The 18,204-nt window shown below is 47.1% G+C and overlaps 1 protein-coding gene across 4 annotated transcripts in view; it reads right to left on the bottom strand.

The window, feature by feature from the left end:
• Positions 1-17,020, bottom strand: part of LOC115118539 (liprin-alpha-2-like) — a 91,904-nt gene extending 74,884 nt beyond the window's left edge. For 2 of the 4 annotated variants that reach the window (XM_065021565.1, XM_065021564.1), the window contains exons 1-5: positions 16,921-17,020; positions 13,516-13,680; positions 11,434-11,508; positions 3,169-3,279; positions 321-542 (exon numbers count right to left, since the gene is read on the bottom strand). In XM_065021565.1, coding sequence (XP_064877637.1) covers positions 321-542; positions 3,169-3,279; positions 11,434-11,508; positions 13,516-13,626 — 519 coding nt within the window. In that variant the 5' untranslated portion in view covers positions 13,627-13,680; positions 16,921-17,020. The remainder of the gene's footprint in view (positions 1-320; positions 543-3,168; positions 3,280-11,433; positions 11,509-13,515; positions 13,681-16,920) is intronic. The other 2 variants (XM_065021563.1, XM_065021562.1) reach the window with 1 other exon arrangement.
• Positions 17,021-18,204: the final 1,184 nt, after the last annotated feature.

Genomic DNA, 18,204 nt, shown 5'->3' with positions numbered 1-18,204 from the left:
CTCTCCTCCAAATCAGAGGGGCCAGTGATTGTGTGACTATAATGGTCTGCCTATAGCACAGGACAGATGAGTAGAGACCATCTCTAAATACCAATGTGTAGAAAGAAGCCTGGATACATTACTTTTCCAAGAACCATCCAGATTGTCTGAGGCAGTAACTCCTCTAAGTCATCAGAGAGGAGGTTGAGGGAGTGAATGCATATTTCCCTTATGCTTGTTAATGTATGTTCTCAACAACCCTAACTCTCAACTAACAGTGCGCGTGTGTGTCTCTCCTTAGAGAGTGGGTGCATCTCATTTGAATGTACCTCTCTCCTCACCTCTTTGATGTCCCTCTGATACTTGGTACTCATCTCCTCTGTCTTAATGAGGTCCTTGCGCGCGGTGTCCAGCTCCTGCTCCACCTCGGAGACGCGGGACGACAGGGAGGACATGCGCTCCTTCATCTGGGCCAGCTCATAGTTCTGCTTCTCCAGCAGGTCCTGCAGCTCCACCACCTGGCTGGCCTCATGGGCCGACTCCATGGAGCCGTTGGACAGGCGCTGGAGGACCAGGGGCAGAGGGAATGAGAGAGACTCTTACTGTGTAAAGTCCATTTCCATTCAGTCAAATCAGGAGCTAAGTAAAGAATCAAAAGGCCTTATGAATTTCTAAATGGATTTCAAAAAAAGCTTTTCAGCAATTTCTGTTTTTTTGTGGATTGATTTATTTGAAATAATGGAATTGACCTTAACCTTGTAATACAGCGCTTTTCTACCAACTCAAGGATGCTTTATGGCAGTTAGGTCCCATGACACAAACTGTTTCAGCTAGCAGAATTGAAATGGATGAGTTGAAACAACATAATTTCCAGTCAAGCCTTCTGCAGTGAGTGCTGAAGTACAGGCTGAGAGGGCCTTGAATCAGACTAGATCCCTCTTCAGACCTCTGCATTTCCCGGTGGAGAAAGATAGCATTAGAGCTCTAACACATTTAGGACCTGGAGGTTGTTGGCCCCCTATTCTGGTTTAATTTCAGATGGACACACAGCCAGGGTGACGGAGGCACTATAAAGATTACTCCAGACTGCATTGAGAGATTGGTTTGGCACTTGCATTAGGAATATGATTTGGTTTGACTATGGGAGGGAGGGATAGAGAGAGAGAGGCACAGAGGGAGAGAGAGACACAGAGAGAGGGAGAGAGAGACACAGAGAGAGAGAGAGAGAGAGAGAGAGAGGGGGGAGTTTCTTTTCCTCTCCCTCTCTCTGTCTATCGGTCTCTCCTCTCCCATCTCTCGTGCCCTTCTCTCTTTCTCCTACCCCCACCCCCCTCTCTCTCCCTCCTCTACCCATCCTCATGTATCAGGGCCAGCTGCCCGTCCATACCCATCCATCTGGCCAGACATCCCTAATTGGGCCTCTCTCCCTACTGCCTGTGATCAATGATTCACTGTGTAAGGCAACAGGCTCCATTAAATCAGCCCACTGGTTTAAATACCAACACAACAGTCTACTCTCATAATGGACAAACCTTGGGATTTATCTTAGCTTGGCTTTTAGTGCAGGCTGGTTTGAACTTTTCCCAGAGATAACAAGTTATACAGCCGGTTCTCGAAATAAAAACTTAATTGCGGCGCGTCTGAGAGTATAGTCGTAAAGCCTGCAGGGAAGTTATCCAGTTGGGGACGAGGTGGACTTGACACTCGTAACAATGCCTTTAGGAGGGATTGACATGGAGTTAAACATTGTTTCTCCATCGAGGCAGATTGATCTGGTAGGGAACGAGCTACTGTGCACCGGTTCCTTTTGCTAAATTAGACCTGTTTTATACGTCTAGCTGTCTATATATCACAGCAACTTCACAGCGCTGCTAAATTGCAGTGGGGGAGCCCAACAGCCATAGCTTGGGCATGTCAGTAAAAGCTAGCCTAACTTAAGTTTTATTGTTATCTTTTGAAATTGCTAACTGTAAAAGATCACCTCTATGGTTAAATCTTCTTGGTTTTACTATTCGATCACTATATAATATTGAGGCCTTGATGGTTAGAAGTGCAGAAAAGTGGTTGATACTGAGAGTGAAGGGAAAGGCCATGGCTGTCTGCCTGTATTAGCAGGCCCGTCAGGTAAAGCTAGCTCTATGCCCCGCGTCATGATGTGACCTGTTGGTTCATTCAGGCGCAACACGTGCACCCACACAACACACACCCCCCTCCACCTGTCACATGGGTGACGACAGCCTGACGATGGCGTTAGCCTGTGTGTTCACTCTACTCCAACACCCTTCTACCCAGGAGCAGTGAGACGGAGAGGAGGGCTCTAACCCGCCTACCGGGAGAAACTAGCCCTGCAGATCATCCGTGTCACTACCTCTGGATGGAACCTTAACGAGGCTGCCATGACTACCTCTGGATGGAACCTTAAGAGGCTGCCATGACTACCTCTTCAAACCTCAGCATGGTGAAAGTGAGTGACTCCCCTCTCACTAACCCCAATCCGCACCCCCCTACTCTGTAGAGTGAGAGGCCACAGACAGCTGTCGCCCAGTCAGGCTCAACTGAATCGTACACTCCTGACAACGCGTCCCCATCACGAGGTGCAGCTCATCCACGAGCCTAGAGATTCGGCTCACATCCAAACCAACACAGCATTCTAAGTGCTGTATTGATATCTGAGAGGATTGGGAAATTCTCTACGCTTTGACTGCTCAAGGTACTGTGCTTCACTCTGGTCTGACTAATCATGGAAGTGTGGATGCATTATGGGACATTTGATCTCAGAACATTTGTATGCAGATGTAGTCAGAAGTTTGGGAGCTCCAGTATAATGGAATCTGGTGGGGTCATAGACAGTACACATCACCTGATTGTGGGTGTCCTTCACGCTGCCTAGCTGGCTGCTCAAAGACACTGTGCTGACAGTGAAGGCCTGTATCTATCGAGCTAGTGAAGTGATAACATGCTTGATACCACGATGATACTGATAACACAGACTATGAATGGACAACTGTGTTGAAACAATGAAAATGGGGGTTGTATATCCCACACGTTTACGTTGATGTGAAAACTGAAATGTTGAGTGTTAGCCCTGTCAACGTAATGATAGTAACACATGAGATAAATAATCAACAAAAAAAAGCTGTGGATATTGACAGGAAAAAAAGAAGGACAGTAAACACAATGGACGCCCACCTTGCTATGTACCTTCTGGCTGGCATCAGTGCCCTCCAGCATGTCCTCTGACCCGTCCCCTGACGCCACCTTCCTCTGGATGTGGGCATTCTGCTCCCGTAAGGCCACAATCTGCAGAGGGACACAGGACAGAGATTAATACACAGGTCTAGAATAACAATACACAGAGAGGAACACGGGACAGAGATTAATACACAGGTCTAGAATAACAATACACAGAGAGGGACACAGGACAGAGATTAATACACAGGTCTAGAATAACAATACACAGAGAGGGACACAGGACAGAGATTAATACACAGGTCTAGAATAACAATACACAGAGAGGGACACAGGACAGAGATTAATACACAGGTCTAGAATAACAATAAACAGAGAGGGACACAGGACAGAGATTAATACACAGGTCTAGAATAACAATACACAGAGAGGAAAACGGGACAGAGATCAATGCACAGGTCTAGAATAACAATACACAGAGAGGGACACAGGACAGAGATTAATACACAGGTCTAGAATAACAATACACAGCAGAGATCAGCCTAGCTGTCAATCACACATGCAGGCACATGTGCATACACACACACACACACGCACACACCCAGACACAGATACGCGCACACACACAATTGTCAGCTCCAGCCAGGCATGGGGCTGTCCTGTCAGTGCCTGAGGGGAATACAACTGATGTGCAAATGTATTAAGGTCAAGGGTCAGGATCTCATTCACTTTCCGAAACACAAACAACCTAAATATTTACTCAATGACAGCTAACAGGTTATTTCCTACTGTTACAGCTTGTCTGTGTAGGGATTTCTGGAACATTACGAAGCTAGCTATGTCATATTATGTCTAGGTATTAACGTGATCACTATGATTATCTTGTTCAGCGAACCCCTCATCTCTCTCTCCTGAAGTATCTGGTGTTCACTCTTAATCACGTTGCCAGGGGCTACAAACCAGTGACATGAAAAGCATATTGAGGATTCCCCTGACAGGGACGGCTGATTCGGACTTTCAGAGGGGGAAGGGGGGGGAAATAGCCGGGTAGAGAGACAGCTATAATTGTCCAAATTGTTGGACTACAACCTATTCTTGGACAGCACAAACAGCATGGTATGCGATCCTTTAGGGAGCCCCCTCACTTCTAATGCCCTTTTACACCATCACTAAACACAAGTGACAGCAATACCAGGGAGACTACATGATGCCTGTAGGGTCAGCCTTCACAAGTCAGTTCCAGGGAAACCTCCCAGACCTTGAAACTAGGAGAAAACCGTCACTGTTTTATGATGTGCTAACCATATATATTTTTTTGCATAACTGTCATATTTTTGCGTGTGAAAATATTTGTAGAAAAGCTGTGATTTTACTGTATGACAACTACAGCAGAGAGATGCACCATGTCATTGTCATAAATACCTGTAGCCTGTCATCCAGTACACAGTCAAATATTAGTGTGCTCACTATCCATTATTATGTAATCATGAGCACAGACATCACCAGATTTACCATAAAGAACAGACCCAGTTGGGAGACAGACAGGATATGGAAGTGTGAATAAAATGACAGCATGCTGCTATTACCACTGATCACAGGTTATTTTAGGCTTTAATCTCAGGCTTTCATCTGGATTTAGGAAACAAGCCAACCCCCCCCCCCCCCCCCCCCCCCATCGGAGACGTGTAACGGCTGTTGGTGGAAGAAGGTGAGGACCAAGGTGCAGCGTGGTACGTGTTCATCATTATTTAATAGAACAGAACACTGAATGACAAAACAACAAAGAGAACAACCGAAACAGTTCTGTCTGGTGCAGACACAAAAACAGAAAGCAACTACCCACAAAACCCATGTGGGCAAGAGCTACCTAAGTATGGTTCTCAATCAGAGACAACGACAGACAGCTGTCCCTGATTGAGAACCATACCGGGCCAAAAACAAAGAAATAAAAAAACATAGAAAAAAGAACATAGAATGCCCACCCTAGTCACACCCTGGCCTAACCAAAATATAGAATAAAAAGCCTCTCTATGGCCAGGGTGTGACAAGTCGGCAATATTATGACGGTAATGATTGAGAGAACAATCCAGGAAGGATAGTGTAGCAGCCTATGACAGTCATGAATCTACTGTATAATAGTGTATTTTGCTAAACATGGCAATACATCATATTACTGTACTGACTGAGGCAGTGCTGCAATAGGGCCCTCCAGTCCTGATCAGTAAAAACCACACAGTATATCAGTATTACTGCTATTGGAATGCCATCTCTGTCTACAATAAATAAGTTAAGCCTGAATATTTGTGGACACTTCCCATTTGTGGGAATCCCAGATCTATGACTTGGCTGTGTCTGCACCCCGGAGAGACCGACATAATTACATTTCTCAGAAGGAGGCGATGACATCACAATAAAACAACACAGTGAGAGAATCCAATACGGTTGGCAAGTGTTCCACCAACCGCTCCAGTTGACCTGCGTTCAAGACTTAGAGGGCATTCAATGACACCTCCATCAATAAACAATGATTGATGTGAAAATGCAACACATAACTGCCTCTGACACTGGTCAGAAATAGCCTTAAAGCTATACAACTATAAAACACCACTTTTTACAGCACAGATGGAGGCACTCAATAGACGCAAGTATTACATTATTTTCATTATAAGAGGGCAAAGGGCAGGGAGGGATTATTCCACAATTACAATGGAGGTTTCCCTTTACATTAAGCCTCGACAACATCCCAGCACGGGGTTTGAGATTTCATCCACAGACAGTGGATTTGCTTGCTGTTGCATATTGCTGCCTCTCTCTCTCTTTCTCTCCATTCTTTTAATGAGGGGTGCAATTACACCTTCTTATGTTTTGGCTGGCACATTGGGGAGCGTCTATCATTTTTCAGGTACAGAGATCAAACGGTTGGCTCTCGACATAAGGGGTGCACACACGCACACGCACACACACCTCCTCCCGACAGACACCCAGGATAACAAATGATAGACTGAGCCTTGCTGCTGTGGCTGTGGTTGCTCTCAAATTAGAAAAATATTTACAGAAGCAAATTGAAAGTGGCCATCTTTCCCTTTGATGTAGTATTAGTTCATCTCAACTCATCAAAGCCCAGAAAACATCAGAGACACCAGGAGACAACGGAGACACTAGGAGACACCAGAGACATCAAGAGACAGAGACATCAGAGACACAGGAGACATCAGAGACATCAAGAGACATCAGAGACACCAGGAGACACCAGAGACATCAAGAGACACCAGAGACACCAGGAGACATCCAAGACACCACGAGACATCAGGAGACACCACGAGACACCAGAGACACGAGGAGACATAAGAGACACCAGAGTCACCAGGAGACACCAGGAGACAGTGCCACAACTAAACAGAAAGGCGCTATCCTTCAAACTCCTATCCCTCACAATAACGTCATCTTCCCTGACTTCCTTCGTCTCCACCTCTCCGATAAGTAATTGTCTGTTTTAGTGTGAAGGAGCAAAAGGAGATTGGACAGGAAAGGTGACGTGAAATCTCTCGGTGTACAAGATTGATTTGGTGGAGCCGGGGGTTGCTATATGTGGCAATGCCTCTGAATTAAGATCAGTCACACAGACAGGTACACGTGCACACACACACAAACACTGGAAACCTGTTGGCTTGAATCAAAATTTTCATTGTATAGAGTGGGTGACACCTTGGGGATACCCTCTATAATTCCAACCAGGAAATGAATAAGAGAGACCGGATAACATAGAGTAACAGAAGTTTCAGTCTCTCTCTCTCTCTCTCTCTCCCCCAGCAGCCTTTGTAGGATCTTATGCAGGTTGGATTGGTCCCTTGGCGGGGGACCAAGCCCAGAGGCCCCAGAGGTTTTGCGGGGAATTCATCAACCTCCTGACACATTCTACAGAATCTACTCCCATTTCATTTATGTGAGCCGGGTCTCACATATTTTAACTTATTTTAACTTAATATAATACATCAATAAAATTAATTTAGCCTCAAGTAAATAATGAAACATGTTCATGTCCAACATGTTGGAGAAGAAAGTAAAAGTGCAATATGTGCCATGTAAGAAAGCTAACGTTTAAGTTCCTTGCTCAGAACATGAGAACATATGAAAGCTGGTGGTTCCTTTTAACATGAGTCCTCAATATTCCCAGGTAAGAAGTTTTAGGTTGTAGTTATTATAGGAATTATAGGACTATTTCTCTCTATACCATTTGTATTTCATATACCTTTGACTATTGGATGTTCTTATAGGCACTTTAGTATTGCCAGTGTAACAGTGTAGCTTCCATCCCTCTCCTCGCCGCTACCTGGGCTCGAACCAGGAACACATCGACAACAGCCACCCTCGAAGCAGCATTACCCATGCAGAGCAAGGGGAACAACTACTCCAAGTCTCAGAGCGAGTGACGTTTGAAACGCTATTAGCGCGCACCCCACTAACTAGCTAGCCATTTTACATCGGTTACACCAGCCTAATCTCGGGAGTTGATAAACAGCGCAATGCTTGAAGCATTGCGAAGAGCTGCTGGCAAAATGCACGAAAGTGCTGTTTGAATGAATGCTTACGAGCCTGCTGGTGCCTACCATCGCTCAGTCAGAGTGCTTAATCAAATCATAGACTTAATTATAACAAAATAACACACAGAAATATGAGCCTTAGGTCATTAATATGGTCGAATCCGGAAACTATCATTTCCAAAACAAAAAGTTTATTCTTTCAGTGAAATACGGAACCGTATCCCTAAGTCTAAATATTGCTGTTACATTGCACAACCTTCAATGTTGTCATAATTACGTACAATTCTGGCAAATTAGTTCGCAATGAGCCAGGTGGCCCAAACTGTTGCATATACCCTGACTCTGCGTGCAATGAACGCAAGAGAAGTGACACAATTTCACCTGGTTAATATTGCCTGCTAACCTTTCTTTTAGCTAAATATGCAGGTTTCAAAATATATACTTCCGTGTATTGATTTTATGAAAGGCATTGAAAGAAAGGGAATACCTATTTTCCACCATAATTTGCAAATAAATTCATTAAAAATCCTACAATGTGATTTTCTGGATTATTTTTCTAATTTTGTCTGTCATAGTTGAAGTGTACCTATGATGAAAATTACGGGCCTCTCTCATCTTTTTAAGTGGGAGAACTTGCACAATTGGTGGCTGACTAAATACTTTTTTGCCCCACTGTATATATATACAGTGCCTTGCGAAAGTATTCGGCCCCCTTGAACTTTGCGACCTTTTGCCACATTTCAGGCTTCAAACATAAAGATATAAAACTGTATTTTTTTGTGAAGAATCAACAACAAGTGGGACACAATCATGAAATGGAACGACATTTATTGGATATTTCAAACTTTTTTAACAAATCAAAAACTGAAAAATTGGGCGTGCAAAATTATTCAGCCCCTTTACTTTCAGTGCAGCAAACTCTCTCCAGAAGTTCAGTGAGGATCTCTGAATGATCCAATGTTGACCTAAATTACTAATGATGATAAATACAATCCACCTGTGTGTAATCAAGTCTCCGTATAAATGCACCTGCACTGTGATAGTCTCAGAGGTCCGTTAAAAGCGCAGAGAGCATCATGAAGAACAAGGAACACACCAGGCAGGTCCGAGATACTGTTGTGAAGAAGTTTAAAGCCGGATTTGGATACAAAAATATTTCCCAAGCTTTAAACATCCCAAGGAGCACTGTGCAAGCGATAATATTGAAATGGAAGGAGTATCAGACCACTGCAAATCTACCAAGACCTGGCCGTCCCTCTAAACTTTCAGCTCATACAAGGAGAAGACTGATCAGAGATGCAGCCAAGAGGCCCATGATCACTCTGGATGAACTGCAGAGATCTACAGCTGAGATGGGAGACTCTGTCCATAGGACAACAATCAGTCGTATATTGCACAAATCTGGCCTTTATGGATATCCATAAAAAGTGTTGTTTAAAGTTTGCCACAAGCCACCTGGGAGACACACCAAACATGTGGAAGAAGGTGCTCTGGTCAGATGAAACCAAAATTGAACTTTTTGGCAACAATGCAAAACGTTATGTTTGGCGTAAAAGCAACACAGCTCATCACCCTGAACACACCATCCCCACTGTCAAACATGGTGGTGGCAGCATCATGGTTTGGGCCTGCTTTTCTTCAGCAGGGACAGGGAAGATGGTTAAAATTGATGGGAAGATGGATGGAGCCAAATACAGGACCATTCTGGAAGAAAACCTGATGGAGTCTGCAAAAGACCTGAAACTGGGACGGAGATTTGTCTTCCAACAAGACAATGATCCAAAACATATAGCAAAATCTACAATGGAATGGTTCAAAAATAAACATATCCAGGTGTTAGAATGGCCAAGTCAAAGTCCAGACCTGAATCCAATCGAGAATCTGTGGAAAGAACTGAAAACTGCTGTTCACAAATGCTCTCCATCCAACCTCAGTGAGCTTGAGCTGTTTTGCAAGGAGGAATGGGAAAAAATGTCAGTCTCTCGATGTGCAAAAAAAAATACAGTTTTATATCTTTATGTTTGAAGCCTGAAATGTGGCAAAAGGTCGCAAAGTTCAAGGGGGCCGAATACTTTCGCAAGGCACTGTATTTTTTAATCGACAAAATCGGTGTCCAAAAATACCGATTTCCTAAAACTTGAAATCGGCCCTAATTAATCAGCCATTCGATTAATCGGTCGACCTCTAATCTGGACCACTTAAACACCTGACACTGAGAGGTCAAATCTGGACCACTTAAACACCTGAGACAGAGGTCAAATCTGGACCACTTAAACACCTGAGACTGAGAGGTCAAATCTGGACCACTTAAACACCTGACACTGAGAGGTCAAATCTGGACCACTTAAACACCTGAGACTGAGAGATCAAATCTGGACCACTTAAACACCTGACACTGGGCGATCAAATCTGGACCACTTAAACACCTGACACTTTTATTCCTGTACCTACCTATTGTTCACCTAATACCTTTTTTTGCACTATTGGTTAGAGCCTGTAAGTAAGCATTTCACTGTAAGGTCTACACCTGTTGTATTCAGCGCACGTGATGAATAAACTTTGATTTGATTTGACTGAGAGGTCAAATCTGGACCACTTAAACACCTGAGACTGAGAGGTCAAAGGTCATCTATGTCATCAGGCAGTGCAGCTCCCTATGGGAGGCTCCAGGATTGCAGGTGGTGTTATCTGCAGACTGGAGCCCCAGAGGAGAGCGACTCGAGGCAGATCTCCATCCCAAATCAATGAACAGTCTGGAGCTGGTGCAGGCAGCCACTGGAACCCAACGTCCTCCCCGGAGGCTCTGACGTGTGGAAGTGTGGACGTTTCTATTCAGCAGTGCTTATTTAACCACAGCCTCCATCACCGGGCCTCAACACCCACTCACTCAGATGACTGTCTCACCATGACACAGCAGAAAGTTAACCATGTATCCACTGTAGTAAAATGAAGTATAGTCACACTATTTAATCAAATAAAGACCTCTGTCTCGACTCAGTGAAATATCTGCTGAGGCGTAACACTGTACTTGGTTAAGTAAATGAGATGCACTTTACGCTGCATGTCTATGGCTCAAACTTAGCCTCATACACCTGCCTGATCTCGCGAGCTTACATGAATGATTCGCTACACGGATACAGGAGCGGTCATCCATCTGGTAATACTAGGCTAACTCAAAGTGAAAGGTATCGCCATCTCACGGCGCCTTATAACCTCTCTCTCCTCTCATCCCCTCACTCCATCCCTAGCTTTACTTGTTTTCTATACCCAGGGCAGATCAGTCTTTGACCAGGGTTTCATCTCAACTCCTAAGGTCTGTTTGGCTGGTAGAGCAGCATTTTAAATCTCTCTCTCCCCCTCCCCCTCTTTCTCTGCCCCCTCCCTCTCTCCCTCCCTCTGGCAATGCACAGTGGTTAATTTGGCTCCGGTAGAGCGCCAGTCTGAGGGCTCCTCTCAGCTGGAACATGACCATCTGCCCTGGCAGAGAATGGCAGAGAGAGAATGGGGGGCAGAGGCGTTACGCCACCCTGCTAACGCCACGGGCCAGCTCTCATCTGTCAACGCCATACTTCACCCCATCACACACCGCACTCCATCTTAAGACAGAATGACTAGCCCCTGAATAGGACTCCTCCTAAGTCGAACTGTCAACATCAGACTGCTTTGAAAGTTGACTAAAACAGTCAGAGTGCCTGTGAAAATGATGCTGTGACACGTTTCTCACCTCCTGGTTGGCTGATGTTAGCTCCTCCTCCAATGCAGAGACCCTCTCTAGCGACACCCGCAGTCTCTCCCTTACCTGAGGAAAAAAAAAAACACAACAACCCGCCATGAGTGCGTTACTGTACACATCCTCTGGTAGGACCTTACGATTGAGCTCTGCTCTTGCAGTTAATGGCAGTAGATGTGTGGTTTTGAGCTCTCAGATAAATAGCATGGATAGTGTTGGAGACAACAGTGAGATATGCCTATTTATCTCTCCCCACCAACCCACCATTCCATCTCAGCCCGGGGTTGACATGATATACCATGTTCCCGCGAGAGAGCAAGCCGCTGATCCCTCTCTCCCTCAGCCTTCAGCCCAACAGTAACACTTTGTCTTGGCCTTGAGGCCTGAGCTTCTGTCCAGGGGTATCTGCTTTTATTACTTTTTAGCGTCAGTTGCTGGGAGCAGCTTTCCCTCCCTCCCTCCTCCCCATCCCTACTCCTCCTCCTCTTCTCCTCAAAGGGGGTGAATGTATGACTTACTCTGCCTTCCTCTATGTACCACGTTCAGGTATTTGTCATGCTACTGACGGAGCATTTACTGGTGAGCTCCATGGTGCTCCATGGCCGGGGCTGTGGCCCGCTAGGATGAAGGCCTCTCTGAGGAGGCTGAGCCTGGATTACAGGGCAGTCATTCCCCCTCCCTCCCCTCCCCTCCTCCGGACAGCCCAGCAACACACAGACAGATCGCCGCAGAGCAGAAAACATCCCGTGAATCAAAAAAGCCTTTTATTCCCTAGTCCAGCGGCCTGGAGAGACGCGTTATAAATGATAGGGTCTGTTGTGGAGGGTTGAATAGATTACAGCAGCCGGCGTGACATCTTACAGAGGGCTGAGGACATCAATCAACAGGCCTGAGGCAGAGCAGAGGCTGGGGCTGGGGCCAGTGGGAGGGCAGAGGCTGGGGATGGGGCCAGTGGGAGGGCAGAGGCTGGGGCTGGGGCCAGTGGGGGGCAGAGGCTGGGGCCAGTGGGAGAGCAGAGGCTGGGGCCAGTGGGAGAGCAGAGGCTGGGGCCAGTGGGAGAGCAGAGGCTGGGGCTGGGGCCAGTGGGAGAGCAGAGGCTGGGGCTGGGGCCAGTGGTGGGCAGAGGCTGGGGCTGGGGCCAGTGGGAGGGCAGAGGCTGGGGCTGGGGACAGTGGGAGGGCTGGGGCTGGGGCCAGTGGCAGAGCAGAGGCTGGGGCCAGTGGGAGGGCAGAGGCTGGGGATGGGGACAGTGGGAGGGCAGAGGCTGGGGCCAGTGGGAGGGCAGAGGCTGGGGATGGGGCCAGTGGGAGGGCAGAGGCTGGGGCTGGGGACAGTGGGAGGGCTGGGGCTGGGGCCAGTGGCAGAGCAGAGGCTGGGGCCAGTGGGAGGGCAGAGGCTGGGGCCAGTGGCAGAGCAGACGCTGGGGCCAGTGGCAGAGCAGAGGCTGGGGCCAGTGGCAGAGCAGAGGCTGGGGCTGGGGCCAGTGGGAGAGCAGAGGCTGGGGCTGGGGCCAGTGGTGGGCAGAGGCTGGGGCTGGGGCCAGTGGGAGGGCAGAGGCTGGGGCTGGGGACAGTGGGAGGGCTGGGGCTGGGGCCAGTGGCAGAGCAGAGGCTGGGGCCAGTGGGAGGGCAGAGGCTGGGGATGGGGACAGTGGGAGGGCAGAGGCTGGGGCCAGTGGGAGGGCAGAGGCTGGGGATGGGGCCAGTAGGAGGGCAGAGGCTGGGGCTGGGGACAGTGGGAGGGCTGGGGCTGGGGCCAGTGGCAGAGCAGAGGCTGGGGCCAGTGGGAGGGCAGAGGCTGGGGCCAGTGGCAGAGCAGACGCTGGGGCCAGTGGCAGAGCAGAGGCTGGGGCCAGTGGCAGAGCAGAGGCTGGGGCTGGGGCCAGTGGGAGGGCAGGCGGTTGTGGTGGTGACTTATGCCAAAACAAAGAATATTCAATACCAAGATGGCACTGTGTTAACAATGCCTCTGCATACAGTATGTACTGTCATCGGTCAAATATACTGTACCATCAATTGAAGAATCCCTTCTACCAAGAATAGCTACTGTGCATACAAATCTAATGTATGGTCTTACCTTCTCGTCTAGAGCTTTGTGGTGCTCGAACAGGGACTTGAGCGCTTTGAGGACCTCCACCTCACTGGACACGCCTGAGGGGGACTGGGCCTGCCGCTTGACCACGGTCATACGTAGTGACCGCTCATGCCTGGACACCAGGCACTCCAGATGCTCCAGAAGCAACTATAGAGGCAGACATAGGGACAGAAATTAGTGCTAATATAATCATCATCATCATCCCCATCTGCATCATCATCAGAAAGGCTATCTGCCTCATCAACAAAATTGACATCATCATCAGCGCTATTACTGGAATCGTCTGCATCATCAGTTATCCTGGCACCAGAGAAGATGTAGTGATATGATTCTAAATGTCAACCTGTAGTGGCCGGACCACTGGACTGTATTATACCAACCACACAAGGTTACTGGTCTTCATGTGATTCTCCAAATACATTATTTATATCCACCCTGATTAACCGCAATGAAAAGAAATCAAAGTAACCAACGAGATCTTCTCAATTTGGTAATTTAATTTAATTTTCCAACTTTTGGTCCGAGGGGGTGGGGGTGGGGGGGGAATAAACCTTAAGTGGAATAACACGAGACATACGAAAAACAATTATGGCACTCGGAACAATAAAGGCACTCAAAACCAATGAAAACTCTCTGGACTGCCCACAAAATAGATGCTAATGTTGTTACTGTGCCAGGCTGGTGTAGGCGGCGTGCCGAATCCATTCTCAGTGGAAAGTGTTGGGGGAGACAACTTCCAGCAGCACAAAGGGAGGAGATGAGTCCACTGGGAGTAGGGGGCACAGGAGAGGCGAGGAGTAGAGGCACACAGGGACCATAAAGATGAACACTGACCTCTGATCTCTGTCACACAGGTACAGTGGAGGGATGGGGGCCTGAGGGAAGTCTAAATGTGCTAGTCTGACTAGCTAGGCTTTTGGGGTCTAGATTTGGCCCATAACCTGGTCCTGTGAAGGCCTAGTGTTTTGGAGGGGATGCACATGCCTCACAGACAAGCAACTAATTAGAGCAAGCTAATTGCTAATGATGATGCTATCTGTCCTGTTAGGAATCCACCAAGCTCCGCTGAGATACTGATCTGAGGAGAGGTTCATGCAGTGACTTCAGCTTTGTTGTCTGGTCATTCTGAGAAACATTGACCGTTTTCTTCATCTCCACATCCCAAATGCCTTGTTTCTAACCCTGACTGTGCTCCGCTAGGCCAAATAACCCCTTCTCGGCGTCGCCACGCGCTGTGGCCGGTTATTAACATAATGATGTGGTTCACCAATGGTTTGGAGAGTTCTCATACTGGCGTCGCCACAGTATTTAACCAAGGAAGTAATTTACTTCTAAACCCATCTTTAAACAGGGCTCTGGTGTTGTGAGTCCGTCCAAGCATTGTGCTTAAACCACAGACTGTAATCCCTTAATCATCCAGGCATTAAGAATCATTAGAAATACAGACATCAACCACATTTTCAAAGTAAACACATTCACTCAACCTGGTAGAACTTCACTAGGATTTCAGTGTTGCACTACACTACCCATCAGGCACTGCAGAGGCTATGTTGGGTGGGGCCTAAATGGTAAACATACTGTAGGCTCCGTTTCAATATCCACACAAGCATACCATTTAAAATGCATGCTGAATACATTGCTCCAGAAGGTGCTGACAAAGTGGTGTGGACTAGTTTTGGAGGGCTTCAAGGGGGCTGTCCATCCTTCCTTCTCTCCGTCCCTCCTTGAGCGTCTGAAGGACTGCCAGCAGACTGAGATCCCCCCGCCTTCCCTCCCCACATCCAAACCCCCGCCGTTTAATCAATCAGGTCTGAACGTTGGCCCCAGATCTACCTCAGCCGTCGCCCCGCCAGAATAATAAAAAGCAACCTACACCTACCCTCTCCTCATCCTCTCTCTATAACCTATACCTACACACACCCTCACCTCCTCCTCTCTCTATAACCTACACCTACACACACCCTCTCCTCCTCCTCTCTCTATAACCTATACCTACACACACCCTCTCCTCCTCCTCTCTCTATAACCTACACCTACACACACCCTCTCCTCCTCCTCTCTCTATAACCTACACACACCCTCTCCTCCTCCTCTCTCTATAACCTATACCTACACACACCCTCTCCTCCTCCTCTCTCTATAACCTATACCTACACACACCTCTCCTCCTCCTCTCTCTATAACCTATACCTACACACACCCTCTCCTCCTCCTCTCTCTATAACCTACACACACCCTCTCCTCCTCCTCTCTCTATAACCTATACCTACACACACCCTCTCCTCCTCCTCTCTCTATAACCTATACACTCTCTCTCCTCCTCTCTCTATGGCTCATAATTTCTCTCTTATCATGCTTCTACACTGCATGGTTTATCCAGCTTACAGTGTTGAGGCCTAAAACCTAGAGGTACATCATCCTCTATTCTGTTGTCAGCCCTCCAACCCACTGATTGCATGCACCTGGCTTCAAAGATTTAATTATGAACTTTAGAACCTTTACAACAAAAAAGCTGATATATTAAAAGTCTGCCTCATAATCGCTCTGCATAGAATTCAAGGTGATAATGAAGAGAGAGACTAAATTGTCTGTCTCTCTCTCTCTGTCTCTCTCTCTGTCTCTCTCTCTCCCTCCCTCCCTCCCTCCCTCCCTCCCTCCCTCCCTCCCTCCTCCCTCCCTCTCCCTCCGTCTCTCTCTCTGTCCTTCTTTGGCGAGATGGCAGAGCAGTGACAGGGATACTAAAATGGCGGTGTGACTATGTGAGTCTCCCATCATACAGCCTGGTGGGAAAAGAGCAGCCTTATCTGTCAATAGCAGAGTTTGGTTTCTCTGCTCAATGAAAGGGTATTAATCTGAAATGGAATTCAGAGGTAGCTCTAATGTATATGGGTTCCAAATCTGTCCCCAGGAGAAATGCAGGCTACCGGATCCATTGACCTATGTTACAGATGACCAGTCAACCGCGTCAACAGATGAAAACATTGTTTGTTTGTTACCTATGCATAGTCACTTTGCCCCCATCTACATGTACAGATTACCTCAACTAGCCTGTACCCTCACACACTGACTCGGTACCGGGGCCCCCTGTATATAGCCTCGTTATTGTAATTCTTATTGTGTTACTTTTATTAGTACTTTTTATTTTAGTCTACTTGGTAAATATTTTCTTCTTCTTGAACTGCACTTTTGGTTAAGGACTTGTAAGTAAGCATTGCATGGTACACTTGAGTCTACACTTGATTTGATGTGATCTCCATAGACTCTGAGCCGTTCTGGTTCAGGTCAATGTATGAGGTTAGAATTGGGCAGAAAAAATGTGTGTCTGTGCGCGCGCATTCTTGTGTCTGCTCGTGCGCATGAGTGAGCGTGTGTCTCTTCTCCACGTACCCTGGTGTTGTTCCTCTCGGCCTTGAGCTCAGAGATCTCCTCCTCCTTCTCCAGAAGGTTCTCTCTGCACACGTTCAGCTCCTTGGTCAGGGCTGCAAACTCCTGTACAGCAACAACACAGAACATAGAGGTCAGCATCACAGCGCCATCCATAACACACAATACATCTTCATCTTCATCACCACAACCCAGAAAACAGTTCTCATAATATCGTTAGGAAATATGAGACAGTCATTAAACAAGCCCCCCCCCCCATCACTCACATGTCATACTCAATGGACAAGCCCACAGTTCACAGACATAGTTCAAAAACTCTGTTAATCATGTCCAATCCAAAGGGAAAAGAGCCTTCTATAATGATCCCTTTATGTTATCGATGGTGTTCTGGTTCCCTGATGTTTCTTTTCCCCATTGGGTTGCACTGTAGGCTAAATTAGACAAACTGACTCCCTGATCTTACTGTGGATACCCCAGACTTTGACGATGTGTTTCCAGACGACTACCACCACCACCACCACCACCACCACCGAAAACAGGTTCAAACCCGTGGGTTCTGGGAAAAGTGCAAATTCGGGTTGGCAGAGAATGAATATAAGGTGAATGTGCTAATGGTAATCTCTACACACAGGCTGTAAGAAGATTGGCCCCCCGAGGAGACTAGTGGGCACCGGGCCATAGTGGACTTAAGCATGACTACTGTACTGTCAGCACGAAGCAAAAATAAGTGTGTTGGCAGAATCACTGTGCAGGCCAGCATTACAAACCAAGCATGGAAGGCAGTCACTGTCCACTGGTCAGTGTACCGCCCTATGAAATAAGATGGGAGTCAGTATTTCAGTTGATCAATAAATAGAACAATAATGCTCCTGTACAGCTAAATTGGCCACAAACTAACTTCTGTAAGTATTCCTTAGTGAGATGCTGTCATATAACAACAACAACAACACAGCAGGCATCCAGACAACTGAAGCAGGAGTGCCTAAACTCTAACCTTACGGAGTCAGAATAGATGTGTGTGTTATCTGATAGTAGAGAGAGACAGCATGCAGAGCTAAAGCTAACTGCCTGTGCCCGTCCATCCATCTCTCAGCAGATGGATAATTGACGGCTGGATTTAAATGCCACAGAACCAATGGGCCAATTACCCCCGCAGGACTGAGGTCCACAGGTCCACTATATGAGCCGTCATTATCCCAAAAACACTCTCTCTGGCCGGGGAGACTGTGGGGGAAGTGTGGGCGTCTCTAACCATTTGCTGTGCTATTTGTTACTCACTCACCCTAA

This window comes from Oncorhynchus nerka, linkage group LG8, assembly GCF_034236695.1.
Source record: "Oncorhynchus nerka isolate Pitt River linkage group LG8, Oner_Uvic_2.0, whole genome shotgun sequence".
In the NCBI taxonomy this organism is placed as follows: Eukaryota; Metazoa; Chordata; class Actinopteri; order Salmoniformes; family Salmonidae; genus Oncorhynchus; species Oncorhynchus nerka.
This window is presented reverse-complemented; position numbering and strand designations above follow the sequence as displayed.